Source organism: Phallusia mammillata, chromosome 1 (assembly GCF_965637545.1).
Source record: "Phallusia mammillata chromosome 1, kaPhaMamm4.hap1.1, whole genome shotgun sequence".
Classification (NCBI taxonomy): Eukaryota; Metazoa; Chordata; class Ascidiacea; order Phlebobranchia; family Ascidiidae; genus Phallusia; species Phallusia mammillata.
This window is the reverse complement of record NC_137252.1, coordinates 31,683,958-31,707,280: the sequence shown is the minus strand read 5'-3', so window position 1 is coordinate 31,707,280 and position 23,323 is coordinate 31,683,958. Positions and strand designations below refer to the sequence as shown.

The 23,323-nt window shown below is 36.9% G+C and overlaps 1 protein-coding gene across 2 annotated transcripts in view; it reads right to left on the bottom strand.

Moving 5' to 3' along the window:
* The window catches only part of LOC145219318 (hepatocyte nuclear factor 4-gamma-like), a 29,335-nt gene extending 6,381 nt beyond the window's left edge, over positions 1–22,954 (bottom strand). The window contains exons 1-5 of one of the 2 annotated variants that reach the window (XM_080086705.1): positions 22,766–22,954; positions 4,379–4,594; positions 3,936–4,050; positions 3,272–3,366; positions 1,584–1,690 (exon numbers count right to left, since the gene is read on the bottom strand). In XM_080086705.1, coding sequence (XP_079942831.1) covers positions 1,584–1,690; positions 3,272–3,366; positions 3,936–4,050; positions 4,379–4,594; positions 22,766–22,823 — 591 coding nt within the window. In that variant the 5' untranslated portion in view covers positions 22,824–22,954. Of the gene's footprint in view, positions 1–1,583; positions 1,691–3,271; positions 3,367–3,935; positions 4,051–4,378; positions 4,595–15,325; positions 15,564–22,765 lie in introns of those variants that run through there. The other variant, XM_080086699.1, reaches the window with a different exon arrangement.
* Between the last annotated feature and the right edge of the window lie 369 nt (positions 22,955–23,323).

Genomic DNA, 23,323 nt, shown 5'->3' with positions numbered 1-23,323 from the left:
AAGTAGACTGAAATTTCAAATCACGCGAGCAAACAAAGCCGGTATTAGGACATAAAGCAAACAACTGTTACGAAACAATCGCTCATTATTAGCCTGGCAAGAGCTGGTGATTAAATGTTTGCATGGACATAAATGCTGCTGGTTGTTTTTCTCGCATACTGCAGATAAGTCGGCCTTGATAAACTGAAGGGCTTGGGTAAACGTGATACCCCGGTGTGGTTAAGGCGCTACTTCAAAAAAATCATGAGAGCCAGGCCAAGGCCTTCTTAAACTGGGTGTTGTGGTTTAAATATGTGGTACCATTTAGTCTTACAATACATTATATTACGTTTATGGGTGACTGTTTTGCAATTTCAAACATAATTTAAAGGTGGCCAAAAATTTAAAAAAGTCCTGACTAGCTATTGGATATCAGCTTAAGACATAAGAAAGAACGCAGTTACAGCTTAGCATAACTTGAAAAATATTGCTACTAATGTCGCATATAACTACTTTTTGTTTTGGTCGAATTTTTCGCAAACATGAAATTCTGTTACTTCAATTAACATTTAGTACACAATACCAGTCATTGTTTCGTAAGGGCAAATAATAATGCATTTTGGAAGAGTTTATTTCTTATCTAAAACTCTATTTCCCCAGAAGGAAATAATGTGCTGTTTTTCTCAACTAGTCCTATACCAAAATGGATTCCAAATTCTGGCTAATATATGTCACTACATTTTCAATAAAAGAGGTAAGAGTGGCATAATTTAACTTTGTGCAATGTTTACAACCTTATCAAAATTATTTGCCCAAAGCATGACTAACGCACATATAAGCTAAGTACTGCATGTGACATGATACAGTGGATTGAGGTAGTCGTTACGAGCACGATACATGTGTCATATATGGCCGGTGCTTAAACAATAGCTTAATACGACCATGTTAGCTTTACACAGTCAACAAAACAAGCTATAGGGTTCGCACGCAACAACGCGAAAGGTAAACTAGACCAGGAATTTTCGGATCTCACAAACATCGAATCCACTGACTGGATGAGTTGTTCGTTACAATAATGAGATTTTGATGTAAGAAAAAAGCAAATGCTTTGGGAATTTGAGAGTATTTTTAACCAATCATCAAAAAACCAATGTACAAAACCCTTTTTGTATGCACAAACCAAATCGATTTTTTGGCATCATATCTTTTTTGGTACCTTATTCAAATAGAATTGGCCATAAACCTTGGGAGAAACATTCTGTGACAGACTGAAAATCCGTTTGGCTCAGTGATTTGTACAATGGACTTTAGGATTATTTTAAGTGTAAAAACAGTGATCTTTGAATATCCTGATGTAACTATACATTATTTGCCTAAAACGGTGAATAATTTATCTTAAATTTGTGACTTAAGCAACGTCATGCAATTGTTATACGATGTTTCGTAAAGAAAATTTGCGAAATATATTATCTTACATTTTAAACAATAGTAACTTTATAGTATCAACAATAGGACCATTAAAAAAACACGATTAACCAAACTACCGTACATATGTTGAATACATCTACATATCAACAGGTAGGGGCATTGATTTATATACTGACCTGCTTAGACATGTTGTCTGCATTTAACAAAGTAGTGACAGAAAGTGAAGTGGAATCATCGATGGGAGATTTCTTTGTACTGATTCGATCCCGCTCGTTCTGCACGGCTGCACATAAACATAAAAATCAGTGACAGAAAATAGAAATCGTAAAATAATCGATTTTCATCCTGTTTTGCATTTAACAGCAGAGTTGCGAAGACGGACTTAGTAGAGTTTTTTGTCGGAGTTTGAGTCGTTTTTAAACAATGTGGTGTCGGAGTCGGTAGAGTTGCACTTTTTAGGTGGAGTAGGAGTTGGTTTTTAAATACTGTAGAGTCTAATATTTTTTGGCGACTCTGATTTTCGGCCAAATAAAGACTTTGGTAGGAGTAGGACTCGAAAATTTTTTAAAGAGTGGTTTTCGAGTCGAAAAAAAGAGTAAAAAGTTGGACACGGTAAATCATTCAAACAAAAAAAGGTAGAGTTAGATTCGAAAAAATGTAAAGATTGGAGTCAGAGTCACAATATTTTTAAATAAACGAGTCGAGGTCGAAAATTTTTAAACCGATTTTACAACTCTGCTCAACAGTAAAAATCAGTTATTTTGTGTTTTAGGTTCACAGCTAGTTAGTAATCGATAGGATAATCCTACACCCCTACTTTGAATTTAGATGTAGTTTCCGTGTATATCTTAAGCATACGATGAAAAACAAAGGCGACACGAAGGTATTGTGTGCTTAAAGATAACTCAGACATGCCTTATGTCAATGTCAAGCGTTTCCAATAGCTATGTGAAGCGACGAACGGTGTTTAACCATTAACCCTTATACCATAGCTTCATGGCGAGGGTCACGTAAATCGTATGACGTCATATAACCGTTACGATTAATAAATTACGTCATTACTGCCACGAAACCCTTCAAGTAAAAATTGAAACCCGTAACATTGAGATCTTTTGCTTTTCTTAAGGGGAATTCCAAGGGGTGTAGGAAGGGCGTGGTAAAGATTTTGACTGCACAATGCTATTTATAGAAACGTGATATGTTTTAGCTATAAAAATAACTCCGAAAATCTTTCGGCAACGCAAAGTTACAGCTTCATGCAAGCTTTATTTAAAGCAGGGATGTGCAACCTTTGACACTGATGGGCAAAACAGATGCAATTAGCACAATTTGGCCGCCTGTCGAAACGAAACCATTTATAACACAATAAATAGTGTCGAAACTATTTGACTTTACGTTTTTGGGCCTTGAGTAAAACCCATAAGTGATTCTAGCAGGGTTTTTGGGCCCGATGAAATACTGGATTGGGAATCGTTAATTGTATTGAAATAGATAAGTGGGCCAAACCTAATTATATTTAAAATCTGAACGTCTCGGCAGGCCGCACAACCTTTATACAATATACATAAGCTGCACACTCCTAGTTTAAAGGGTTGTTTTTCGAAGCTAACCACAAAGGTCACTAGCTTTACGCAAGAAGTTGTGACGTTTGTGAGAACTTTTTATCAAAGATCTCTTTATGCGAGTCCAGGACAAATTTTAGGACACACACGATTTGTGTATGGGTTGTAACGTTTATCCAACTACAAATTTCGTAGTGTGCATGTTTAAAACTTGCGGTATGCGAAGTCTCCGATACGCCAGAAATTGTGGTGGAATAACTTTTCAGTGTGCAGCACTTGAAAACCCCAAAGCAGAGCCTTACCTTCTTTTTTCATTCCCGCCCGAAAGCATTTTCGCAGACGACAGTAGCGACATTGATTCCGTTTATCTTTGTCTACTGTACAATTGCGATTGAATCTGTTACAAAACAAAACAAAAAATGAATACAACGGCGATGTACAATATCCACTAGAACGAAAAATAGATCCGTATTTGAGAATTGCTTTGCAACAAAACACGGTGAAGTTAATACCCAATCGACATCGCAGTGGCATGTTCTAAGTTGTCCAATTTTTTTACGGTTCCAACGTAGAATGAAAAATGACAAACAGTAAACCTCGGTAATTGACCCGTTTGGACCTAAAAATTGTCCGGATTGGGTAAAGATCCGGATGAACCGATGTCGATTAGTTAAAGTTTTACCACATTAAAAATTATTTGTAGCTCAAGTTTTGTCCCAATTAGGCGAAGACACCGGTTAACCGAGGTTTACCGTATTTAACTGGTGGAAAATAGCTAATCAAGTCAAAAACCCAAGCACAGATTGCGAATGAATTATATGTGGCAGCACCGTTTAAGAATTTGACCACACAAGACATTTAAAGTAGTAGCCAACAAAACTTGAAGGGGGAAAGAGAAAGAAACAAAAAAATATGAGTGAAATTCGATGGCGTGTTTTTTAGGCAAGTAGACCCATGACAAGCTACCTGCATTGGTATTGATGATTTTTACGGACGCTTCTCCTGAAGAATCCTTTGCAACCATCACAGCTGTTTGCGCCGTAGTGTTTTCCTGTAGCCCTGTCTCCACAAATCGCACAAACTGCAGTACAAAAATATCGGTTTCACAATCAATGACCTATTTTTTATCGGACAGTATTGTCCCACGTTTAAATGTGACAAAATTCGTAACTCCATGTCAACGATTTAAAGTTTGTAATGACGTCATCACCAGTGACGTAGTGAGTTAAGACTTGAAACAATATACTGTTCGGTCACTTTCTGTTAATTTATTACATTTAAAACTTAACAACAGTAACTGTTAAAACGATTTCAATAAACTTTAGTTTTATAATTGATTTTATATTTTTTTACATTTTTGATTTTCGGCAGTGTTTTGAAACATTTTACATGACACTTTGACAACTCACATGCACGAACGCCGTCATTTTCGTGAATCGACTGGTTGGAATCGTGATCGCTTCCGTGACCGTTGATCATATGAGCCGGGATACCGTTGGGGTCAGGTGAGATGGGTATCATGGGGGCGTCCCCTTGCATGCTGTTGGTGGGGCTGATCGGGTTGGAGTGCCCAAAGGCGAAGTTTGAAACTGTTGTAGGGCCGCCAGATAAAGATGGAGGCGAGTCTATCAAAATATTTCAAAATATATTTTTTGAAACATGAAATTTAAACCTAAACTATTTGCTGCTTGTTTAAAGGAAGTACAGATGTGCTTAAATCCATAAACTAATGAAAATTTTTAACCAATCTATGCGGAAAATAAAAAAAACGTACCAAAATGTACTGATTGGTGTATTATGGCCTAGGGGCCTGTGGTAGCATCATTGCCCAAATGGTAGATGGTTTGCTACCATAAAATATACCAATGTATTTCTGTCAAATAATCTTATTGTTTCGCCATACAAATCGATACAGGTATTTTGATGCTCAAAATGCAGTTTGTATGAAGTGAGGCAAACATTTTGGAAATGCACATCTGCATCAGTGATAAAAAAAGCAGCCAAGTAGTTGTCTGAAAGCAATGCGTTTTGAAGATAATTTGTTAAAATGTTTCTAATCTAGTAGGGACCACCTTTGGAAGCTGTAAGTTAACTGAGAATCAGAGTTCAAAACATTATACGCAAGAATCGTGTTACCATAAAAACGTAAAAAAACAGAGATAAAGATATGGCTCAACACGCACAGACAAAATGCATCAAACCGTGCAGAAATGCATCACAACAAGTTATTTCGTTGTGTTAGCGTGGCGACTGTGATCAACATGCAATACCTTATCTTACACGTTTCGGCGACCGCCTGTTAAACTACGTTCATTATTTGGCAAATATACGTGCGGACTTCGCGCTTTTTGACCACGCAGAAAGCCTGGGGCTGAACCACAAGACTTCAAAATGTTATGGGTTCGGGTTTTAGAGCTTGTTATCACAGAGTTCATGGCTGGATTTTATGCGTACGTGCAGTGGTGATATTTTCAGTTGGCTATAATGATAAGATGCTCGTTGGCTGTTATGTAATGCGATACTTACAGATCGTGTGTACTGAAAATAAAAACGGTTTTGGTTTCAAACAAAGTTAAACTTTGGGCTTTTTGGCTCACGTTTAAAATACCCAATTTACTTTCGAAAACATTTCTGTCGCAAATTAACTTTATGTCCACACCGTTCTACGCGCAAATTTTTAATATGTAATGAGAACATGCTACAACTGCATGCAAATATGAAATCGTAAAGGAAAATTCATAATTTAAGTCTGATTAAATAAAATTTCCGTCTTTAACATAAAAGCTCTGTAAAACGCTTGTCTTGAAACTTATTAACTAATTTAACATAAATAGTGGCTATGATTTTTATCTAAAAACGCGTTTTAAAAATACATGAAGGGTCGCAACCTTACCATGAGGATCAGGCCAATAACCAAACTGAACATGTCGATAATACTGTGGGTGATATCTGTAGTTCATCATTCTTCAAGCAGGTTAAAGGAGGCAAAAAAGCCAAATAGTTTGTCCACAATTAAACAATAACACGCACATAAAGTTCTATTTTCTATATTGCCCAGTAACCTTCTAACAACACACATAAATTACGAAAAAGGCTAAAGGATGAATAAATTTTCCATTCTCTTAAATCTTTTTCATAGCTTCATAAGAGATAAACTAGTGTTTTTTTTCGCTTTACTTGCAGCAAGCGACCAACCAATCTTGGTAAATTGAAATGCGGCCTGCACACAACAGCTGCGCATACCAAACGTAAAATAGATATATTTGGCGTCGGTTAATACACATATCAGGTGTGATATTAGAATGGGTTTTCCGATTTCTTGGTTGTCCTACTGTATAAATTTTTAAACCTGAAATTAGGCATACCTTTTCTGAAACATATAGACAACGTGCCTATACAGCTATTACAGTAACTATATTGATAATGTTTTAATTTATATCTAACCACGGGTTATTAATTATCAATGGATGCAAATGTCTAAAATTTGGTCGGTATCGAAGGTCAGCCCATTTATGCAAATCTATTTGATTTTCATTTCCGTAGAGATATCCTGCAGTACAAAAGGTGTCGGGTGAATTGCCGACAAAACGAACTACTTTGCAACAAAGCAGAATCAAAGTCTGAAATTAACTCCATCGTTTTACAGTTGCTCCATTGCTACTGGGTCTGCCAACTCAATAGGGCCGATATTAAAACAATAAAAATCCAGCCGCCATTTTTGGATATTTTTTCTGCATTATTTTAAAAATGACACCTATAGACTGGTAGCCTATGTTATACATGCTGTAGCGTTTTTTTTTTCTAGACTTTTATGAGAATCTTCTTGACAGAAATATTACAAAGTTTATTACTGTCTTGACCTTTTTGCACATGAAGCTGAAAATAAACAATTTCTGGAGTATTTTTTTCTCAAATCTAAGTCAACTTTTCGCTAACCATAATCTACTAATGTACGCTACTAATTGACTACTATACACTACACCATGTATAGTTTTATTGAAATCGTGTAATGTCTAAAGTTGATTGATTCTTCTTTTGCTGTTCAGTCTTACAATCGATAAAGCTTCAGTCTGTGTTGTGACGATTTGCTGTTTCTGATGAGATATTTACAGGGATTTTTTTCAAATGTCAACCGAGTTTAAGTCTGACAGACAATCCCTTTGCGGTATCTTCTGCAGTCATTACACAATCGTGAAGTTATATAATAAATCCTGAGGTACGTGGCAAATTATGTAAGTTTTTGCAGCCACGGTAAAGTTACAAAGCCTCAAGCTAATAAAAAGAAGTTTTTCCTAAAAATCGGAAATACCATCTTTGTACCGTCCTAATGTCAGTGACTTTGAAATAATTTCGGTCCTTTAAAAGCTTCATGTGTTTTGTTTGTTTGTGCAACGCAATTTAATGCAGTCGTCGTAAGTAATATTCCAGTTTCCAGATCACAAAATTAAAAAGCTATTTCATATTTCGTTGGGTATTTTGTGCTGTAACACTTTCACAAAAAGGGATCAGAAATCTATTTGAGCACATACAAAATTACACAAGAAAACTGCATTTAACATTAATGGTTTGTAACCTACTCTACGGATTGGGTTTGGAAGCATACATATTTGGCCCTAGCAAATGAGAAGTGCGTTGGTGTAATAACTCTTTCAGATGGGGACCTCGAGAGGAAAAATGTTTGTTACACATGACAGAAAGATGAAATACCGATATTTTGAGCTGCAACCGGTGCACAACAGTCTAAGAGGCCATAAATATTAAAACCAAAATCTGCAACTAGAATGGTGGCTTTCTGATATACTTCCATTTTATATATTTTATACGATATTTACCAATTTACTATACACATCATTTGATCTACACATATGATTGTTTTTGTAAACAAAAACTAATGGGTCCCCACACGCGTGTTTGTGCGGATTTACGGTAAACAAATGTTGCGGTGATTTTTAAATTCTTAAGAACAAATTTTTAGAAAGCGTTAACACAACAATGAAAAATTTTGTTGTATTTTTTGGCACTATTATTGTCGTATAATTACAAAAACATTAAAAAAGAACGAAACAAATACTTTCAATTTAATCTCTTGCTTTGACCCAGATATTGTCGTCCAAGGTCGGGTTTTAAACACAATTTTTTCTAGAAAGCTGTAACAGTTGTGTTACAGACAATTAAAAAGCGATTTGCCGCAAGTGTATACATCATTTAACTTTGTTTCGCAAAACGAGTTTTTCATTTAACTTTGTTTCGCAAAATGAGTACCACTGACCTGTAGGAACCTTTAGGGTGCACACACCAAACGACTGTTTGACCTTTTGACACCGTTTACAATAGCACGCCGTCCTTGGTGTTCAACAACACCGTTTGACCTAATTTATACATGCCTTGAGTATTTGATTAAAAAAAAACAAAAAAAAAACGCTACGTTATGGCGAAAGAAAGTTCTGAACTGTGTTAGTAATACCTACTAATTGACCTTAAGTAACCCGCGGCCAACCTGACAACGAGCATTTAAAAAACTTTTATCTTGCAAAAAAGTCAAGTTTATTTTTTCATATTTAGTTTGTTTAACAAAGTTTTGCTTGACATTATACGAAACCGAAGCACGCTTATTAGGTTTAAATCGCGTCATATGTGTGAAACCTTTGCCAAAACTGAAAATGTGAGTGATAACTTAATAAAACGACATAGCATTGCTGTGCAAAACAGCTGATTTCTAATCACCGAAACGACGTCTCGTAAAACGTCTGTCCGACGTCAAGCTGAGCCCTCCCGCTCTGCCCTATTATTCGTAAACGTACTCTCTTGGGACTTCTGCCTACAGTGTCTTTCTTGACCAAACGAGCGTTAGACACATTTACGTTTCGGGGGCCTGTGGGTGTGTCGCTGGGTCATTCGGGGTCAAACTTCAGGTGGACCAAGTTCAGATTAATATGTAACATATGTCCAAATTTCAATAAATTTGAAGCACTCTTTCTTTACTAAACAAGCGTTACAAACCAGCGTTAAAAATTTTACGTCTCGGGGGCCTGTGGGTGAACCGCTGGGTAATTTGGGGTCAAACTTCTGGTGGACCAAGTTTGAATTAATATCTAACATATGTCCAAATTTCAATAAATTTAAAGCACGCTTTCTTCACTAAACGAGCGTTACAGACCAGCGTTAAAAATTTTACGTTTCGGGGGCCTGTGGGTGAACCGCTGGGTAATTTGGGGTCAAACTTCAGGTGGACCAAGTTTGGATTAATATCTAACATATGTCCAAATTTGAATAAATTTGAAGCACTCTTTCTTGACCAAACGAGCGTTACAAACCAGCGTTAGACAGAAAAAAGAAAAAAGAAAAAAGAAAAAAGAAAAAAAGAAAAAAAAAATACGGACAAAAACAATATGTGTCCCCTTCAGGGAAGGGGACCCATAATTATGTATGATTTTTGCGATTTTCTTTCAAATTCTATCTATTGGCAAATGCGGCACTTTGGTATTTCTCATGTAGCTAAGGGTTGTATTATACATGTACAGTGTTTGCACATATTTTTTTTCTCTACAGGCCTTACGCGTGAATACTTACTGCACCAAGTTACGTCTACTCTAAAGGATAGAATAATAACACGCAAAAGCATAAGTGAAATCCTGTAAACCTTATCTAATCAACATCAACTTTCAAGCCACAAAGAGCTGCAATTCCGGTAACTGTAATTGAAATTTAGCTCTTCCGGTTTTTTAAAAGTACCTGGGGTTCGCAAGATTGCACGCTAAAGTAACATTAGTAAAACCTTGCAACCTTATCTGTATACTGGGTTTGCAGATAAACTAAATTCGAAATTGCATTCAGTCTGCGGCAAGCGACCAATCAATCAAGGCATCTGAGCAGCATTTTGCAATCAAAGGAAGGAGCATGCCGACTTTTTAGCCACTGAGTCAGCCAGCAAAATGATCAAACTATTCCGTCAATTGTTTTGAACGCGCATCTGCGAATTTCAGTTGGAAATTGGACTTCGGCATATGGTGCAGTATGTATTTCGGACGCTACTTTGTACTTCGCCTGTTACTAGTGGAATAAATGCAAATGAGCAGAAATGTAACTAATGGTGACCTAAAAATACATCTACATTCCTGCAATTTGACCAAATTCTAAAGCTAATTTATGGTTTTGAATGGTCTTAATGGATTAACACAGGCCAAAATTGTTTGCAAAACATATTCTAGGTTTAGCAATTCGTGACTATCGTCCAAAAACATTTATCTATGACTAAATGTAACTACTTAGCTAAATCAAATACTTCTAGAGTCTAGACTCTTGCATGAAGGCTTAACTTCAGTGAATCCGTTTCCCTGCTTTTTTGATACACAGCAACTAAGCTAATGCGGTAAAGTCAAGCTTATAAAGAAACGTTCCCCGGGCGTTCCACGACCGACATCTTAAATCTGTGCACGTGTCAGTCACACGGACAAGTTTGCTGCTAAATATTACGATATCTCGTCGCAGCGGTCACGTTAAGCATGGCAGCGTGGGGCTTCAGTAATTCGTTCGACCTTTAACTGGCGCTGAGATCGTCTGGATGCGTTGCATGATTGTGTGGTCGGATAAACAGCGATTTGAAAGTGCCAAGCACGCTTTTTGCCGCTAAGCAAGTAAACAGCGAAACAAATACGAATGGAAAACCACACACACTGACGAATAGGAAACCATTCATTACAGATGACAATATGGTGCACTTGAAGCATATGCTAAAACCTTAAACGCCACCAAATCTGAAAATTCAAGTCTTTCCTATGCACGATCAAAGTAGCATCCGTCTACGATAAATATTTAACACCAGTAAAGTAAAGAAATATTTTCTTGTTTGAATGAAAGTCATTCACTAAAACGGACTTCAACGCAATTTTCCTAATTTATGATCAAAACTATATTCCTTAATAGTAAAGCTTAGCATTGGCATGCGCAAAAATTAGTTCCTTGTTTGAACTAAAATCGTCCACCAAACTTTTCTAGACAAAAAACGCAAAGCTACATCTGAATATTGAACACAAAAACAGGGAGTAAAGAGATTAATTAACTATCAATCCGAGACCAAAACGTTGAAAATATGGAGATAAAGATTTAAATATGTGACTGGGTGAAATATTCTAGAGAAAGTGAGCGTTTATATCGTGCTGACATATTGTTTCAAAACCGCATGTCAGTGTCGTTGTTCAGATACAATTGGAAGCAATGTGAAACTGATGAAATCGTGAAAGAGTGATTCGTAAAGGAGGAGGAATTCTACTCAATGTTTGTTGCATATCAAGAAAAAAGGCACGCCAGATAAAATTAATGCGTAAACAGAACAACTTGCTGCGGTTGGATTCATCAAGAGAGCTGCTTATAAGATTAATGGTTTGCTGCTCAAACATTGGAGTTTTAAAATGCAATTACGTATTACCCTACTAAAGTCGGTGCCACAAAAAAAGATGTCTAGCCATGCCACAGAAGAGTTTTTCATGTAAAACTGTTTTAAAACAAAATTGACAGAAATGTGTATGAACAGAATACGTGTTTTAGCCAGTATTTCAAACGCTTGATTGTTAACAGCAGTGATCGTTACAACTTGAAAAACACTAATTTGTTAGTGGCAGTATATTTTTGATCTCGCTAATTGTCAAGTCCGTGTCTCTTACTCCTAAAGTCCATTCGAATTTACAAATTGCCTTTTTTGACTTTGTTCCGCGCGAATTGCATATTTAGCGTAACGGTCGCCAAAAAATTTTAAGGCTTAAACGTAATTATGTAGGTTATTATATAATCTTTAAGCTAAGGTATTTCATGACCTTAAACAGAAAGAGGTCGGTGGGTTAATAGGAAGAGGAAACTCAAAACATTTCGTCGTAACTTCGCTAAAACACCAAACACCATCACACACTTGTCAGACACCGCCCTGCAATAAATGCACTTAGAGACAGAAATAGCACAACGTTTTGCCCGTTTTTGTTTCGCGAAAAAGTGCTGTTTTTGCCAATTTATGCCTGTGTGCATTGTTTCCAAAATCAACTTCATAGGTGTCCAAAACGCCCATACAAATACAGTTTTTGGAAAAATTACATTCAAACCATGTTAATTTTGATTGGCAAAAACACCACAGAGCAGAGATTTGCAACCCTTTCGTTTGCAGGTTTTGATGATAAATTTTATCCCGAAACTTATTCAACACAATAATCCCACAAAGGCTGCTAAAAATATTTCCCTATATATACTTTTAAAATATGTCAAGCTTACCCCTTGGTGGTGGATTTACCTTTACGTGAATACCACAGACTCTACAATGCTTCTAAAGTTACGATTAAAGTTTGTTTGCTTGCCACAAAAACGCACAGAAAACTACAAAGACCACAAAACCCATACCAATCTTGACAAGTACATACAAACAAGACTGGGATATGCAGATGGCCGGAACGAGTTTGGATTATAATGTGACACAATCTGCTGATTATCTGTTCGCGTTTGGGGGTTTAAAGGTCACCCAAGAGGTCAACTGAGGGCACTACACTGCACAACTTTGTATCTTTCCTTAAATTTTATGCAGATTAAAGCAAGACTATAATCTAGAAATAGGACACAAGATACATTAAACAGTATGATCAACAAAAAATGGGAAAATTATACGCAGTAAGAAAAGGACAGTAAGAAACATAACTTTGACACCAGCCGTTTAATTTCGGTTACATTACCCCATACATATGCCACCATTTAACCACTACCTGCGTAATAGCACCGACCTACACCAAACAAATGAGGTCATACAAGGTTATAAATTTTCCAACAGACGCAAAACGGTTTTGAAAGCACACGTACAAGTATTTCGCAAGACTATTGCAAACACGATTGGCGGTGTCACTATAACAATACCGTGATTGCTTGCCGTTAAAACCAATACAGCTGTACTGACTTTCAAATCTTTACAAGTTAACTCTTTTTGTTTGGTTTTACATTTATTGTGTGATATAGTGTTATATTTTGGTTCCCTATAATGCAAGCAATTACAAAGGTTTAGTATATATACGCTTGTTGTATGGTAACATTCTTTCGAAAGAAATTCATGGTTAAAGAAGAACGTATAAATTGAAAACGGGCCTCTAGGCTAGTTTTTCAGAACTGTGACGACTCTTTTTGCCTCAGCAGCCTAAAACTTAAAATGAGTGGAACAATTAATGTGTGGACTGAAAAATTACCTGATCGTAAAAGTTATTACATTTTAACATATGAAATAAACAGTTTAAGACAATACTTTGCCGTTAACGCCCTTTCGACACGACATCAAACGAGAAACTTAGTCATACGTACCCATCTTAATTTTGTTACCCCCTGACCCAATGTTTTGTTACAGTGACCCTGCAAAACACCGATTCCCAACATTTTTGTATCAACAGACCTATTTGATAAATTTATCACATAGGTGGACCACATTTAGAAGTTTGAAATTTTTAACATTCACGGACCCCTTGACAATCCACAAAGCCCAGGTTGGTAGCGGTGCTCTAAAAATACTTGCATAATTCGTTTGGAGGCAATTTGTTTTTGAGGGGTAAAGATTCAGGCCCACGTGTTTTGTTAAGCATCTCACGCATCAAGCTCCACACGATCTGTTTGGGATGGCAAGCAAAATCGTGACTGCGGTTATCGGCATCAACATTTTCCCTTCAAATTTAATCCCTTACGAGGGCTGCGTCGTGCCTATTATGCAAGACCATGACACTCCTAGAGGGTTGTTGGTTAATGCTAAAAGCCGCAAAATCGAAAAAAAAACGTTTTTCACATGAATTCTCAAAACACATTTTTTCTTGCAGACGTTGGCCTTAATATCCAAGCTGTGTTTATAATCGGTTCATTATTCTGTTTATACGTGAAAGCCATGATAAATTAAAAACCACTTTTTTGAGCACGTATTCTCCTTATCTGTGTCGCCATTAATACATATTATACACAAAAACACTGTTTAACATATTTTTAACATTTGTCAAGTAATTTCGACAAACAAAAACTGGTAACAGTTTGAAAAACACAATACCAAAGTATACTTAAAATGGATATTATTTAGCAAGAAACAAAAGGGATATTCAACCAACCAAAGCAAAAATACACAACGTGAAACCTAGCAACAGGTACTGCGTCACCGCGAGTGACGTCAAACGCGAAAAAGGTGGGCGTATGGGTCGATATCTCGGGTGGAGGTCTAACAGTGGTGAAGGGGTTATAGAAATGTCAACACAAGTCAATCATTAACAATTGCGAGAGCTGAGTTGTCGAGGAAAAACAAGCGTCGCATATTGATAGTATGACGAGGCACCAACCAGCACCGTGTGTTTTGCGGATATCGTGCGATTGGAAGCAAATCTGTTTGGCATAAGCGATGCAGTTAACTGGAAATAGCTTGTTGTTTTGTCTAAGTATCACGGTGCACAAATCTACAAATGTCACCTGGAATTTCTGAACTTTTACATTACGTTGATCATCTTTCTGCAATGATTTTTTTACAATCAACAAAACTAACATCTTTGGGCGACAAATTCCTAAAGTATGGTCCCGACATGCACATCACTGGTCCAGTTTACGCAGCACAAACGGAAATATCGTCAATCAAGATTGTGTAGTAAGCATTTGAGTGTGTAGCTGCCAGAATTCAACTTGGTGTCACACAGTTTTAAATGAGTTTAGGATCTCTACACCTCCAACTAACTTAAACTCCATCACATAGAAAATTGATGTAAGTTTAGTTTTATAAGAACACTTGTGGGGAAGAGCAGGGTGAAATTGACCCCGATTCCCACTTACACCATAACCCTGCACGACAAAAGGGGCATCGAACAGGTGTTAATCGCTTTATGTCAGCTAAGGGTTATTGGACAATGAAACGCATTGTGCTGTTAATCCACAACTGCCTTAAAGTTTACTCTATTAGCGAAAGATGCAATTTGTTAAATACTGCTACATCCATCGAAGATTTAGATAGCGTAGGAATGGGTCCAACCAAACAGACCCCCATGCGACAGAACACGAAAAATGCATTCCAAAGAAAGAATAATGAAAAAATATACGCTTTAGTGAACGTCGCATAGAAAACCTTCAATAGAAGGTGCGATTTCTGGAGTCAACAACGGGTGTGTGGCCCGAAAACCAATGAACGTTTAGTTGACATTCAACAATCCTTGCTTGTTTGAAGAAAACATTGAAAAGCGTAATACCCGAGTGTGTTTTAAAAACAGGTCGATAAGAACCAAAAAAATATCTTTTCAGATACAGAACAAGTTCATGTTGTTAACACATTCTTATAGGAGAAGTGACACAATAGGTCAAAAACGTAGCTTTATTAACTATCATACCTGCTATACCGTTCAGCATCTCCCTGTACGGGGTATCAGGGGCATAGGCGGCCATCTCGAAACAATACACAGAGCTTCTGTCTGCTTCCATCATTTTGATGACGTCACTTGCTGATGACGTGCGCTCCTTGGCTGCTTCAGTTTATTTTTTTCAAGAAGGCAGTCTGTGCTCAGCGGGCTACAAACACTAGAGGCCTACAGCTGTAATCGACAAGTTGGAATAGGTGTAAATGCGTTTCCGGACTTACGGACTTTCCCGTATGTATTTATGCGGACTCTGGACTTACTACGACACGTCCAGTGCCAAAATCGCAAGCACAAGCGACTTGTAGTACGGGAAATACGTCATAGCGGAAAAAACAATGATTTTTCTACTTCGAATGTGTAGTGTTCCGTGCACCTTAAGGCTATAACAACCTATAAGGATTGCAGACCACAGTTTTCACTACCGCTTTATCATATAACGATCTGCCTGAAGATTTGCCTAAAACATGTTTAGATTCGTGCATGCTTTTAGCCTACGTATTTGAGTGTAGCGTTATCTTGTAGCAACGACTATATCTATGTTGTTCTGTTCTCATAGCAACGCCTTTACGCACCTAGAGGCCAAGTTTAAGTCGTTTCACCTAACTGAACGAAACCTGCAACTGATGCAAAATCCAACCTAATGCAACGCCTGCAATCGAGAAGAGAGCAAAAACACCTTCACAAAGTGTGCAGTGTCTTATCGTTCTGTACAACACCGTGTCCTTTTGTCCAAATTGACTCAAGCTAAAGATTAATCATCCACTTGACACACTGGGTCTGTTTGTTTCAGGTCCGTGCCGTGTTTGGCGAGCGACGCAAGCGGCATTACGGTAATATCGAAAGCAAATATTGGGACCCAAGTTATATGACAAAACGTAAGACAGTAGTCGATACAGGACTCGAAAATTGGAAGCCCTCACAACCAATTACTAATTCCTAAGCCAAACACAAAGCTGTATAAACAGGTTGTGTCCTCACAACAACTTGGCCGGAGTATTGCTTTCGTATTTTACAATAGTTTTGACAAACCTTATGATTCTGTTGTATATTTGAAAAAAACGTTTTGCGAATGGAGAGAAAAAAGACTAAAAAACATACTTTAGCTATGCCCAAGTTACCCACGGAATCTTAGATAACACCAAATATTTCAAAACACAAAGTTACTTAAAGCGAAAACGCTACGTTTGTTCTTTGCAAAACGGACCTTTCAAGTGAACACTTTATTTTAGATGTGGATAACACGTATATTTCAATTTGGGCTTTAATTTCTTTTGACTTAATGTTATATTGGTGGTTTATCCACTGGTTTTACATGAACTGGAGATGATAGTTTAAGCGAAATATATACATATATATATGTTAATTCATTCACTCACTCATTCCGTTATTTGGAAACTATTTATCATTTTCTAATAATATTTTCTCAGGTGTACAATTTTACCCAAAACACAAAACAATAGAACTAAAAATAAACTTTGTACGAAAACAAGAATCCCAAAATTGATTTCTACAGAACCTAGCGATAAGTCCATGAAACACACGGTCAGGTGATATATCAAGCGTTTTCGTGTGGGATCATAAACGACATAACAGACAGGTATTAAAAGCTGGTCGGTTGCACTGGATCGTTAAAATTTACGAGGTTTACTTTAGACTATTCGCCAAACATCTGGGCAGTAGGCGTGGTGGTTTAAACTATAGACATCATATGGAGAAATTATGAAGATTAAGTGCCCAGCTGATTCTACGGAAGCCCGTGATGACCAAGTTAATTTTGCAACATAGATTCATTGCCCTTTACACCGGTTGTATGAGTTTGGAAAAATTGTTTGTTGTTTCTGTGATAGTACGTAAAAATGAACGGTTACTAAAAATCGCTTTAGCATGGAACGTATGGGTTGACTTTATAACATGGATTTATTGCTCTCTACTACGGTTGCATGAAATAATTTTTGTGAGAATTAACAAAATGTGATTTCCTTAATCTGTATTCAAGATTTTACCGGCCAAAATCGCTGTAACTCTGGAAAACAGATTGAAAACGAAACATTTTTTTCGTTAAGTAATAAATCAGCGTTTAAATCTATTTGAAGACTTTTATAGGCCCACATGGTTTGAAATGGAATTGTTTCTCCTTAATATACAAACAAGCAAGAAGTCGAAGGCTAACTCAGCTTGCGCAACCTGGTGTGGTGAGACGATGGCGCGACGTACCGAGACGTGAAGTCGCGATAAACAACATTAAATTTTGTTCCACGATTGCACAACATTACGAGCGAATTCAAGTTGTTTGCATACGGAGCTGGGCATTCAAAAAACAATTCACCAACATTGTGCAATAAAAAGGACCTAATATTTATACTTGTTAAAGTATAGAACTGTTAGTGGTATATTTTGCTCTAAAACAAACTCTTGGTCGTACTAAAGTAAAAATTGAGTTTGATTTTTAACTTTTTAAAACATTATGATTTGTAGAATTGGTAACGATTATTTTTGAAAAAGTAAATCTTGATCAAAATTGAGTGACAAATATAAAGTTTTACACTTGCAAATACTTTTATTCTTATACTTTTAAACCTTTGCGGTGCTCGGAAAAAAATCCCTTTTTCATCGAAGAAAAAAGCATCGGCGAAACCCAAAACAAAAAAGCGCAGTCAAAGTACATCTGAACTATAGCAAGTTTAGTCTTTCGTGATAAAGTACAACCAACTGCTTTCTTTCAATCTGGCTGGTTCATAGCCGAACAAGCACTTACTAGAAGAGTTCGTGGGCCAGGAAAAGGCCCTTACGCGTATTTGCACTATCACAATGCACGAAGGACGTAAAAAAACTACAAACAAATGTTTCAGTTTCCTTTGACAGCGAAAGAATGACCTTTACAGTGAACTTTCAACGCTTGACGTAGACTAGGCCGTATGGAAGGGCCACGATAAGGAAGTCTCATTATTTCGGAAGCAATTCAACACTTGATTGCTTTCATATTTTTCTGCTGTGGGCGGGACAATGAATTGTAACAATGATTGGTGGATGTGGATACAGCTTTTGTACTTGTATAAGCGTTTACAAGAAATGCAAAACAAAACATAGTATCTTCATGTTTAAGTCAGCGTTTTAGTTGATTGCGTCAATAAACTCACATATTTCAAAAACATAATTCCTTAAAAACCATACAACATTTTTTTACTTTTTTTGAACTGAATATTATTTTTTTAAATGCAAAAACAACACATTATCAGTATAATACTAGTCTAAGAATTAACTATTTTGATTTAGAACATTGGTCTACTGATGAAATTTAACAAATACAATATGTCTTTATTGTGTTAAAACATGCGAACTAGGATTTGTCAAAAAGACAAGCGCAGTTATTAAAAGAGCTACATCTGGTCCGGGAGGCATGGATTCTCGACCCCTGGCTTGAGTGGTAATATAAATATACAAAACAACAACAATCTTTTAAGTACTTATTTACAAGTTGACATAAAATCTGATATAGCGGGACGCATTTGGAAGGTTACATCTTTATCGATAATATCTAAGACACTGTAGCACCATCTCGTGGATATAGTACACCGTCTACAATCTAAAAACGGAACATGATATTGATTTGCGAGAGCGCCTCAGGTGTTACGGGAAAATTATTCCAATAGGCATAGACCACATCAATTTCAACACTACAAAAATTAAAAGCAAGGATTTTGCACCATGGAAAAGCATAACGGTCCATATCACGCAATTTGGGCTTTTAAAAGGGTGTTATTTAACCATTTCTGAATGCATAACTTTTAAACGTTTTCCTTTGATACTATGATAAATGTTTCGTTTCCTTTTCATTTACATTTGATGGGAAAAGTAATGTACGATAACGTTTAATAAAAACGATCATAAGTTTGTTAATGCCAGACTAGCTACAATACCTGAAATTACGCTTAAAAAAACTAACCTTATAAACAAACAAATCTTCAAATAAGCGTAGACAAAGAAAAACTTCGGCGCCTCCGGCTGTTAAACCTAACAGTTTGCAATGACCGAAAAGCAAACACCCAAGCGACAATTCCACGAAACCTGTTCAAAACAACAAACAATTGCACCGACCTCGCAAAGCTGAAGTGCAAACAGCGACTCAACGACAAGACAGTGGTCGCCACATTTCTGTCAGACAACAACCAAAGCTGCTGACATCGCCAACGCTCAGCAGGCTTTCCGTGAGGTCAGCTTTAACACGCTAGCAGAAACAATAGCCAGTGGCTAAATTAGCAACCGTATAACTCGTGACTGTGACGTAACAATGTCGTGAAGAGTTGCGAAATGATGCTATCACTTCCTCATTGAGGGTGAAAGAAATTACTGCATTTTGGCAGTAGCGCACCCCCCTTTTTCCGGCGGTTGCATATGATTTTGTTGTGCGCCTCTATGGCGACGAGGCCTAATATTGGAAACCGCGGAACACATACCGCTGATAAGGTTTGGCCAAATATTCCCACATGAAGAGTTCGATGGAAAATAAAATACAACAAACAGTCTAAGCTTCCGACGTTAAGTAGTTCCAACCAAGAATGTAGAATTTTGAAATTTAAAGACAACAAATTCTGCCACAGAATATAATTCACTAGAGCATCAAACGTTTATAAACGAGCTTAGTGTATTCAACCATGGCGGCTTAAAACGTTTGGCTTATGTAGGACTTGCCACGAAAACAATGTCTTTGAAAACCAAAACCCAAGGAAAAAATATCTGTCTTGACCGTAAAGAATTACTAGTACCATCTAATTCTAAACAAAAAATTCAAAAAAGTTGTGCTAGCCTGATCTTAAACTACTAGCCTAACTGAGGGTTAAAGCTTATTTAAAGTAGTCAAAGTCATGTTCAGTGCCAAAGCTGCGCTAAAAGTGCAAAGGCACCCACCAACATCAATCACAAATGCGCTGAGCGTTACTTCTACAGCTGACTTGCAGGGGACAAAGAACCAATATTGCCTAGCGGGTGCAGTCGACCATGTCGTGACACTAGCAAAAACAAGTTAAGGCCAGCCAGAGCTTGTCAGGTTAACGTTTCTCTTTTCTTGGAATTCAGTTTTTGCTTGCTCGGCCAATTTTTCGGCCAATTACTGCCTTCGTCAAGTAGAACAAGACTAATTAGGTTCATTAGACCTAAAGGAGTGACTGAACCTCAATAAAAATCTAATTCTTGGCTTTAAAAGAGAGAGTGATGAAACACATGACAACAAACTAATTTACTTTTATTGGCCGTAAAATGCTCAAACCAACTGAAGAAATAGTGGTTAACCCAGAGTAATACACTGCCAACACTGAAAAAAAGTTCTCCAAATAGAATACATAGTCACACAAAACAGTTTGGAACTAAACGTCACTACGACAGGCCTCAAAGCTGGATAGACTTTGGCTGCAAAACATATCAATTTTCTGCATTTTCCAATGTACGAACGTACATTTAATTCCACCAACAAAGCAAGGTTGCCCACCTGACAATGTCTTGAAATGTCAAGCTATATTTAAAACCTCACGCCAAACCTTGTCTGTAGGTGTGGGAAATCATCACCTATTAAAAGGCGTTGAAAGATTGTATGCTGTACGTGTTCACAGTTCGTATGTGCGTAGATATTCAAAAGTATAAAAAAGAGTAAGAAAAACCGCAGCTACTACAAATTTTTACCCAACACACAAACTGTTTTAAAATTAGGCGGTGGCCGGTGGGTTTTTCTCGAAAAGGACGTTTTATATTTGGGTGTGGACTTATAGTTGTATGATTTCGCTGACAAATGTAGTGGTTCAAATATGGGGTTTTACACATCGCACGTTCGTTGATGTAATAAGATTTTTTTTCTGTGGGGTACGTTTGTTTGTGTCACTTACAAATGTCACACGTCCGTATGTGTTACGTGTGTACGCCCAGACGTGGTGTCATGCCAAGTGTGTAAAGCAGCAATTAATTTGAAAGGAAATAATTTTACAGTGGTTGTGGGTAAGAAGTGCTTGCCAAGCTTTATCACGCGCCTTCCCTATTGTCTGATTAAAAGTTCTAAGTTTATAACCTCAAGAATTGGCTTCTAAAGTAGTTTTCCAATCATGCACAAGGAAATTTGTATGCAAATATTCCAATATACAGTGAAGAAGTCCTGATATTACTAATACCGAGGCGAAACCACAGTTTCTCTTGAGACAGCACAGCAGTTTAGGCGTCCATTCAAATTCGATGCTCTGTTGAAGATTTAATACCTCCAAGCAACTTAACGAGTAACACAGTAAATCTCAATCAACTAGGTCGTGTCAGAATATAAACGTTACGAGTTACCGAAACGATACGACGTAAAAGGAACATATATCTATGTAGATGCATCAGCCAACTAAAGGTTTTCTAATCCTAAAGAATGGATTAGGGTTAGGAAAGGCAAAATATTTGCATCTTTGGTCAAAGTCGTGTCTTAAACCGGGAAAAGTCGTGATTTTGTGAAAAAGCATTCTTCTTTTAGAGGGCAAAAAATGTAACGTTACAAGCTTACGTAATTGCAGGCAAATCGATGAAATTAAAAAATGACGACTTCGGCTAACAAAGCTCAGTCTCAGTAACACTTGAACTATTTTATTCCCAAAAATTGCGCCCGAAAATTCGGGTTGTATTTCGTGTTCCTCTACATCTTATCAAAGAGACTGCACACAAGATGACATCACAGTCGTTAATGTGTCACCATTGGTTATGTTAGCATTGCATCAAGTTGCTTGCGCCCACGCCGTAAGGAAGAAGCCAAAAGCGAAATGGCTGACACAGCAGACCGTTCACGTGTTTGAGTAATATCATGGTAAACAGGCTGTCCTGTGCTGCTGCAAATACATTTTTTTGCGCCACCATGCCAGAGATTTCCCAACAACTGCCTTGCATGTGTTGAGAACGACTAAAGCCGCAAACATGAAACAAGATACTCCTTCATGGGGACTTTACAATTTACAAGTGCTATACATGTGTAAACAACTGTCATGCTCTTTTGTAGGCTGTTTATAAGGATTACATGAAAATATCATTATTTACCTAATCAATTTTTGTTGTAATCAGATTTACATTAAAGTGTCAAAAAATAGTTAATTTTATTATTTCTCCCTCTATTCAATTGCACATGTTTTAATTTAATAGGTTTTGAAGAAAGTTAGAAAATAAGTTTTGTAAGCTGATAAATAACAGCTTAAGGAAAAAACAATGATAAGTGAAAATGTAAAAGTGTGTATTAGTCATCTTTTGTGACTAAAACAGTAAACATATCCATCCAAATAAAGTTGACAGAAGCAGTAAAATACAATTTGTCATTTTAGTTAGGTTGCAAAAAGTATTAGTATGTAATGCCTTTTTTGGCCTAATAATGTGGTAATTAATGATTAACAAAGAGAGTAAACGATTTCTTACCATCAGTTTGTATAATTATGACTCCATCTGATGTCAGCTTCATGGAGTTGTTTTCCATGTTTGACTCTTGAAAAGGCTAACACCTGCTCTGTGGCTCCCTCATGGGTACAAAATCACACCACAAAAAGTTTCTATTACTTACAAGGAAAAACTACTGCAATTTTATACATATCCTATATACACAAAAAGTGTTTTATGCTGTTTCATGGTTATAACACAGCTTTGACAGTTATATAACCTAAAAGTACATTCACTGGAATTTTACGGTTTTTCGACTGTGATATGTAAAGATTTGATAAAAGTCTTCCACAACTTGAAAAACAGTATTGGATCAGTATGGTATATGTTACACTCAAGGTTGTTTTGTAAACATCGTGTAAAAAGGATGATACAAATAATCTAGTTAACATGTAGCTGTCCGTGTTATTTTGCTAGGGCAATACAATATAAAAACAAGGGTCTCAATACAACATTTCTACCATCTAATAATGGCTTTTTACCAAAATACCTTTCATAAAATGAAAATTTGGAAGTTTTGTTACATGACTCCAATTTAAG